Genomic DNA, 8,827 nt, shown 5'->3' with positions numbered 1-8,827 from the left:
GTACTCATGCACGTACGCACGCACCGTAAGCTCATGCACGCACGCACGCACGCATCGTAACTTCATGCACCGTATGGCACGCACGCAAGGCACGCACGTACTCATGCACGCACGCACGCACGTACTCATGCACGTACTCATGCACGCACGCACGCACGCACGTACTCATGCACGTACGCAGTTGTCTGCGGTACATCACAGTAGACAGTAACCCCCGCAAACTCACTGGCTTGTTGATGAACTCGCCTTTTTCGAATTACCGACTACACGTCTCGATATATTTACGTCTACCGTTCGAATTCGCGGCTAGCAGAACTCGTTGCGCGCTGTAAATAACCCCTAGACCGCGTCTACATGAGCAATGTGTTGCGCAGAGTACTCATGTTGCTTAGTAAGCACATGGTAGAAGAAAGGTGGTGTCTGCTACACACAGATGGTGGGGTGGGGTAGAGCACTGATCAGGAGGACAGTGGATTTCCAGCCCTCTAAGAGGCACGGGGGTTGGGCGTATAAGTTACTGGGGAAGGTGGTCTGCCCGTGCTACTTTTCGGTGGGCGGGGTGGTGCTGTGATACTGCTTGCTCAATTTGCTTGCTATTCTCATGTGAAGGTCGGTTGTGATGATAGCGGCTTCTGCGTTCAGCTGTAGTTTGTTTAGTGTTTAGGTGTCGTTAGTATCGCCAGGTAAAGTGGCGAATCTCCGCTCGAAGACGATTACCTTTCGTTATTACCACCCGTTCAGCTGATTTCACCGTGAACAGGAACTGAATGCGTCGGATGCCGTGTGGCCGTTACGCTGCGAGTCACCGCAACTACGTGCATGCGTGCGTGGTACACCGCTAGAATGCAGTTTTTCCTGTTTGACCATCTTCGCTTCTTTTCATCGTTTTTCTTTCTTTGCTTCGTTGCCTGTACTTCCTCTCTCGCACTCTCTCTCTCTCTCGCTCCCATCTCCGTTCTTTCTATGTATCTAATTCGTCTCCCTCTCTATGGCTATCTGTCTCTCTCTCTCTAGGTCGGTCAGTCATTCCCTCTTCCCCCCATTTTCCTCTCGCTCTCTACCGCTCGCTTACACTCTCACCTTCTTCCTCAATATCTCATTATATTTCACTCACACGTCTTGTAATTCTGCGACTTGTCGACTAGGCCCATTTTCTTTCTTCGCCACCAGTGATGATCTAACTGCGTCCATACGCATACTCCCTCATTTCGTCACTGTCCTCTGTGTCAGCCATGTTGCGAGACGCGGAAATAAAAGGGCCTGGCCATTCAGTTGTGCATGCACACGCGTGCGCACACGTTCCACTGCGAAAAGCTGTAGGCTAACCTGTCGACGAAAAAAGTCGTGCCTCAAAGTGGGTCACCAGTTTAGAAAGTGACATCCTACTTTCAAGGACTAATATAAACGATGTATTGAGCCGTATTCGCGCCACACTTGTATACATATATATTTGCATATAATATATCCGTACACACACTGTTCGCCATGTGTTTTGTGTAGACATATAGAGACGGTTCTGCTTGAACGAACGACAAGTTTCTTAAGTTGGTTCTTGCGTAACAGCGAGCCGCGGCTGGCCCCGGCCGTACGCACGCGCGCGCGTCCCTGCAGCAGGTCGCAGCGGGCACGGGGAGGGGAGGGGAGTGGAGGGGGTCGGGTCGCCGACGTGTTCGTCGAGCGTGTAATTCGCTCCGCTCTGACACAGTTCGGGGCAGCGGTAGCGCGCCAGCAGCGAGAGAGCGAGCGACAAGGCTGTCCGATTACTGATAGCGCACGCGCCCGCACACTCACGGTAGCTGCGCTCGACGGCGGCTGCTTCTTGTGGTCTGTGCTTGCCTTGCCTAAGTTCGCTCGCTGCCGTGAGTGAGTTACCCGTTTGCCGTGTCTTTGATCAACACGCTGCGTGCTAGCTTCGCTCGTCATCAACCCGTGCCGTTCTCCTGCGCTGCGAGTCCATATTGTCTGCGATTGAACACCTGCCTGGCGATTCCCGTGTCAGTGCACCGCAGTCAGTCTCTGTACGTGCGAGAGTTTGTGTTTCCGTATCGCGCGGTGCGTATGCACACGTCTTGGTTGGGACGGGAGAGCTACTACCGCCACTACACGGGATATTACTGGATTGATTGTACGCACGGCCTTCATCTATCTAATTGCGACCTCTAGCTATCGCGTTTCCAAGAACAACGGCAGTGCGGAGAACTAGAGTCGGGAGAACAAGAGGCTTGGTGTTACTCCGCTATACGCCGTGTTGATGTCGGACGCTGCTGTGTGATATATACGCATAATCCGCCTCTCTGCTAAACTTCCTCCCCCTATATACAGACGGCTCGCAGGTAGACAAACGGCCATGGCGCTGGATCACTACGAACAAGGTTGGTTAGTCTCTCGGTCTTCCGCTGGTTTGTCTATTTTGCTTGGTTGATTAGTTAGTTGGTTGGGTGGATGATTGATTCGATAGTGTGGGTTGATAGTTTGGTACTTGTTTAGTTGTTTTTCGTGGGTGGTTGTATTGTTAGTTGGCCGGGTCGGTGGGTTGTTAGTTGGTTGGTTGGTTAGACGAATGAATAATTGGCTGAGTGGGCCTGCGCGTGTGTCCTTGGGTAGTTGGTTCTGTGGGTGGCTGTTTGGTTAGTGGATTGGTATGTCTCCGGCACGTGGATATAAAAGATACACTCCCTCAGTATGTTTAGCACACGTTTATCGCAACGTTGCCGCGTCGTTTACAAGCTTAGATTGTTGTCCGTACATGTTCGCGAGGCCGCAGCCCTGCTGCTGAGGCGGGAGCAGCTGGTCGTGGGTCGGCCCTCGCCACCCGCCGGCATCGTTGAATTGCAAACTGCAGTTCGTTTATGAGACCAATTCAATTTACACGACCCCTCCGCGCTGTGAAGTCAATATGGCCACACGTACGCGGCACGCACGTACTCATGCACGTACGCACGCACGTACTCATGCACGCACGCACGCACGCACGTACTCATGCACGTACTCATGCACGCACGCACGCACGCACGCACTCATGCACGCACTCATGCACGCACGCACGCACGCACGTACTCATGCACGCACGCACGCACTCATGCACGTACGCACGCACGTACTCATGCGATCGACATAGAGCAGTAGTTATATATATATAATATACTATAATATATATATATATATATATTCCTGGCTGTGGGAAATCATTTCCCCGACGCCGATCATTGGGGGTCATAAAACGAGGCGTGTGTTGAAGACTGTGGTGATTGACGAGGGGTAAATAAGCAAGCAGCCAGTCGGTGTCGCCCGATTTCAATACCGTATATAAACGGAGCGGAACACGTAGAAACAGAACAGCGATTAGGAAATGAATAATAAACAGCTAATAGCTGAGAGACACATAAATAAGGAGGAACATCGGCAGAGAGAAACATGGTGTGTAGATCGGGAGAGCAGATGCTCTGAGCGTGGGAGTTGACAGAGAGAAGGGAAGGAAAGCACGCAGAGAAACGCAAAGAGAGAACGATACGTACAGCAGAGTAAAAGAGAGAGCAAGGATAATAGAGCGTAAAGAGGCGAGAGATAGAGAGCGCGGCAAGGGGAGAGAGAGCAGAGAAGAGAGAGAGAGAGGAGACGGAGAGAGAGAGGAGAGAGAGAGGAGAGAGCGCGCGCAGAGAGAGAGAGAGAAGAGATGATGATTAGAAACAGTGGGAGGCTGAGCAGCACATTTCATTATAGACATTCCGCGCAAAGTTGTTAGCACGTCACGGTATCGGTATTTTCAGATGTGGTAGAGATTTGGAGAGACGGTTAATTAAAAAGAAATAAGGGAAACGAGGATATTTGTGAATGTCCGGACGCAGATTGGTAATAACGGTGGAAAAGGGAGAGGACGCGCACATACGCACATATCTCCTTCGAGCATTATGATAGCTCTACGACAAACGCATGTGATCGAATAAAGCGCGTGGACAGAAAAAGGGTGAGAAGATGAGCAGGTTATATCGAGTTGAAACCAAATACGATGTGAGCAGGCTTTGTCAGAGGAAAAGGTGTTCACGATCAGAAGCCGGAAATCTGTTTCAAACACAAAACTATCACCGCAGCGTACATGTACATATAGTCAAGAGCGTATAAAGAAAGAGCCTTCTTTATACGCTCTTGATATAGTTATATGTACCTACATATACGGATACATATCACTGTATCACAGCCCTACACCCAAATACTGTTCAGATTGCATTCGACCGTCTCTATCTCTGTCTCTCTCGCTATTTAAATCTTGTATATATATATTATATATATTATATAATATATGTATACAAGTGTGGCGCGAATACGGCTAATATCATCGATATATATTAGTCCTTGAAAGGTAGAATGTACTTTCTAAACTGGTGACCCACTTGAGCGCACGACTTTTTGTCGTCGTACAGGTTAGCTACAGCTTTCGCAGTGGAACCGGCTGTGGCACGCGTGTGCATGCACAACTGATATGGCCAGCCTTTTGATTTCGCGCGTCTCGCAACATGGCTGACACAGAGTGGACAGGACGAAATGATGGGAGTATTGCGTCATGGACGGCAGGTTTAGATGCATGCACTGGTGGCAAGAAAGAAAATGGGCCTAGTCGACAAGTCGCAGAATTGACAAGACGTGTGAGTGAAATATAATATGAGATATTTGAGCGAAGAAGGTGAAGTGTAAGCGAGCGGTAGAAGCGAGAGGAAAATGGGGGGGAAGAGGAATGACTGACGACGCTAGAGAGAGAGAGACAGATAGCCAATAGAGAGGCGAGACAGAATTAGATACATTAGAAAGAACGGAGATGGGAGCGAGGAGAGAGGAGAGTGCGAGAGAGGTAATTACAGGCCAACGAAGCAAAGAAAGAAAAAACGATGAAAAGAAGCGAAGATGGTCCAAACAGGAAAAACTGCATTCTAGCGTGTACGCACGCAGCGCATGGCACGTAGTTGCGAGTGACTCGCAGCGTAACGGCCACACGAGCATCCGACGCATTCAGTTCAATGTTCACGGTGACATCAGCTGAACGGGATGGTAAATAACGAAGGTAATCGTCTTCGAGCGGAGATTCGCCACTTTACTCGGCGATACTAACGACACCGTAAACACTAAACAAACTCACAGCTGAAAGCACCATCTACCGCGCTATGACAAGAAGCCGCCTATCATCACAACCGACCTCACATGAGAATAGCAAGCAAATGAGCAACGCAAGTATCACAGCACCACCCCGCCCATCGAAAAAGTAAGCACGGGCAGACCCACCTTCCCCAGTAAATTATACGCCCAAACCCCCCGTGCTCTTAGAGGCTGGAAATCGACTGGTCCTGCTGATCAGTGCTTCTACCCCCCACCCCACATTGTGTGTTAGCATGAACCACCTTCTTCTACCATGTGCCTGTTACTAAGCAACATGAGTACTCTGCGCAACATATGCTCATCGTGAGACGCGGTCTTAGGGGTTATTGTACAGCGCCTGCAACCGATCTGGCTAGCGCGCGAATTATCGAATCGGTAGACTGTAAATATATCGAGAACGTGTAGTCGGTACATTCGAAAAAAGGCGAGTTTCAATCAACAAGCCAGTTGACGTTTGCGGGGTTACTGTTCCTACTTGTTGATGTACCGCAGACAACTGCGTAGTGCATGAGTACCGTGCGTGCGTGCGTCCGTGGTACATGAGTAGTGCTGCTACTGTGCATGAGTACGTGCGTGCCGGTGCTGTGCATGAAACGTACTTGCTATCCTACGTGCTACTGCGAGTAACGTGCGTGCTGCGTGCGTGCCTACGGTGCATGAAGTTACGTGCGTGCGTGCCGTGCGCTGCAGTGAGTTACGGTGCGTGCGTACCGTGCAATGAGTACATATTCTGCGTAGTCCTTGCCGCTGTACGTAATATGTGCCATATTGACTTCACAGGCGCGTGAGAGGGTCGGTGTAAATTTTCGAATTGGGTCTTCATAAACGAACTGCAGTTTCTAAAATTCAACTCGATGGCGGCGGGTCTGATCGCCGGTGGCTGAGGAGCCGACCATACGACCAGCTGCTTCCCGCCTCAGCAGCCTGGGTTGCGGTTACTATCATGACCTCGCCGAACATGTACGCGACAACATCTAAGCTTGTAAACGACGGCGCATTACGTATTCTAGTCTATTGCGATAAACGTCGTGTCTAAACAATACTGATGGGGAGTGTATCTTTTATATCCAACGTGCCGGTATGATGCATACCAAATCACTAACCAAACAGTCGCCACCCACAGAACAATAACCACAGGACGACCGCGAGGCCCACTCAGACGCTAATAATATCAAATTTGCTTAAACTCACACGTAAACCAACTAACATCCCACGACCCCGGCATAACTAACAATACAACCTACCACGTGAGAAAAACAACTAAACAAGTACTCCTAAACTATCAACCCACGCTATCGAATCATCATCCACCCAACGCGAACTAACTAATTCAACAAGTCAAAATAGACAAACCAGCGGTAAGAGCCGAGAGACTAAAATACCAAACCTTTTGTTCGTACGTGAATACAGACGCCATGGCCGTTTGTACTACCTGTCGCGCCCGTCTGTATATTAGGCGGGAGGGACGTTTAGACAGAGAGTGCCGTTATGGGTATATATCACACAGACACTGCGTCCTCGACATTCAAAACACGGCGTATAAGTGCGGTAGTCTATCTAAGCTTCTTATACACCAAGCTCTTTTTATTGTTCTCTTCCGACTCTTAGTTCTCTCACTGCCGTTTGTGTTCTTTGCCTGAAAACGCTGCATATTAGACTAGATTGAGTGGTCGCAATTTTAGATAGATGATGGCCGTGCCGTTACATAATCAAATCCTCTCGTAATATCCCTCGATCGTGTGGCTATTATCTGGATAGTCTGTAGCTCTCCTCCGTCCCATACCAAGACGTGTTAGCGTTCCATATCGATCCGCGTCATGACTTACGGAAACATCAAAACTCTTCGCTCGTACCAGTGACTTGGACTGCTCGAGTGGGCATGACACGCTGGAATTCGCATCTAAGGCATAGCTGTTTCAATCGCAGTCAATTAGTCTAATCGTCAGTTATCGTCAGTCTATCGATGAAACTGCTCACGATCGTATGTATGTAATCTCTCGCGTGAGTACTGAGATCTTTAATCCTTAATCGTACATACTGAAGTCCTGTGTATTCTTTATCAACTTCTTCATCAACTGACATATCTACTCAGTGAAAAACGTGCGGGTTATACTCTCACTCACTGTGACAGCGCGCGATACTTATGCTGAAGCGGCAAGCTCGATACTCAAGACCCTACTAACGAAGTCTCTCCGACCTTCAATCGTAATCTAGTGTCGATCATATATCTACGTCGTATCTATATATCTGTAGTGTTGCTAGTTCTAGCGCGTGCTTCACTCGCTCATATCTCTCACGTAACTCTCGTTACTGCTTTCCTAGTAGTCACGCCTCAGTAATACTAGCTACGCTGTTGGCCGACGCTGCTAGCGCATGCCCCTTAACTGTCTTGTTTGACAATGTGCTGCAGGGGCTCGTTAATTTAATGCTGGCCCTGCAGGCGTCAACAAAAATTTGTCACATTATTGGCGTCAATTTGGTCCTCCTGTGAATGCTCACAGAGAACCTCGAGCACGCGCTACATTGACGAGGCGCTCTCGAAACTGAATCACAATTGTGTCTCAGTGACGACCACTGTAACGCCCTTCCAATAAACACTCCCTCCCGTGCACGCTGCCGCATTACCTGAGTGCGTTCACGGTGTGGACGCCCATTTCTCGAGTGGTCGCAGTGGTTTGCAGTGTGCATTTAAACCGACGGCGTACATTCACATAAATTCCCGGCGGCCATATTGCCAGCATCGTGTACTCAGTCTGTGTAAGCTAGTAATCTCGCTATAACGCATAATAAGTATAAACTTGTTCGTGTCGTATTACAAGCGAAACGACTCATCGTATAATATATCCTCATATAGTCATACACCACGAAAACGGATGCGTGCGATAACACAGTTTTGCTGTCGTTGTGTACGGATATATTATAGCTCAATTTGACACCAACATTTAGTGTGTTTTGTGTGTTTTAGATAGTTGTAGGTATGCGTGCCTAAAGTGATGAAAGAACACGAGAGTTCTAAGGCTAGATAGGGCGTGGAGATAGTCGGTGTTCGTGTTGTAAGCTGCCGTTGTGTGCACGTGTGTTGTGTGTTGTGTGTTGTTATGTGTAGAGTCCGATGTGACTGTGAACGTTGATATTGTAGAGCCGTCTTGAATGCGATTAGTTCTGTTCTCGTGTTGTCGTTGTGTGTGATAGTTGCTAGGCACTAAGGTGTGTGTGGCATCATTACTAGCTGCAAGTCATCTACGCTAATGCTGGTTCAGGGTCAATCAAGGTGTCCTCCCCCCTCCCACCTCCCAGGGTGTCGTTAAGAACAGTGTCTGTCTGTTCGCTATTTTAACAAAGTGCTTGCTTTTAATTCCTGTATAATGGCCCAGCAAAAGGGAAACACAAATAATGTTCCTCTTATGAGACATGTGTCCTTGTGTAGAGTGGGTTGCTTAACACAATTAATGTTCGGTTGTGATAATTTTAATGCACTATGTAGATGTGCATTTGTGCTGTGTCTCATTGTCGCTCGTTGTGGGTGTATTTGCGTAGTGTGTTGCGGCTGCTAATATAAACTCTGCGTTGTTTGGCAGGGAAATTAATAATACAGGCGCTTTAGATGGCAAAGATATAGTTGATTGAGCACATACACGTGCCTGTGTGTGGTGTGTGTTGTGCGACGCGCAATCAACGTTGT

General features: G+C 48.6%; 1 protein-coding gene across 2 annotated transcripts in view; it reads left to right on the top strand.

Annotated features, from left to right (window-relative positions):
• The window catches only part of LOC106807677 (putative uncharacterized protein DDB_G0291608), a 54,714-nt gene that overhangs the window by 44,484 nt on the left and 1,403 nt on the right, over window positions 1-8,827 (top strand). The window contains exon 1 of one of the 2 annotated variants that reach the window (XM_014810097.1): window positions 1,725-2,372. The exons of the other annotated variant lie outside the window; for it this stretch is intronic. Within the exon in view, the coding sequence (XP_014665583.1) occupies window positions 2,348-2,372 (25 nt within the window). The 5' untranslated portion in view covers window positions 1,725-2,347. Of the gene's footprint in view, window positions 1-1,724; window positions 2,373-8,827 lie in introns of those variants that run through there. 2 annotated transcript variants of the gene reach the window in all.

This window comes from Priapulus caudatus, unplaced genomic scaffold, assembly GCF_000485595.1.
Source record: "Priapulus caudatus unplaced genomic scaffold, Priapulus_caudatus-5.0.1 Scaffold228, whole genome shotgun sequence".
In the NCBI taxonomy this organism is placed as follows: Eukaryota; Metazoa; Priapulida; class Priapulimorpha; order Priapulimorphida; family Priapulidae; genus Priapulus; species Priapulus caudatus.
The sequence above is the reverse complement of the archived record's forward strand: the minus strand, read 5'-3'. Positions and strand labels throughout refer to the sequence as shown.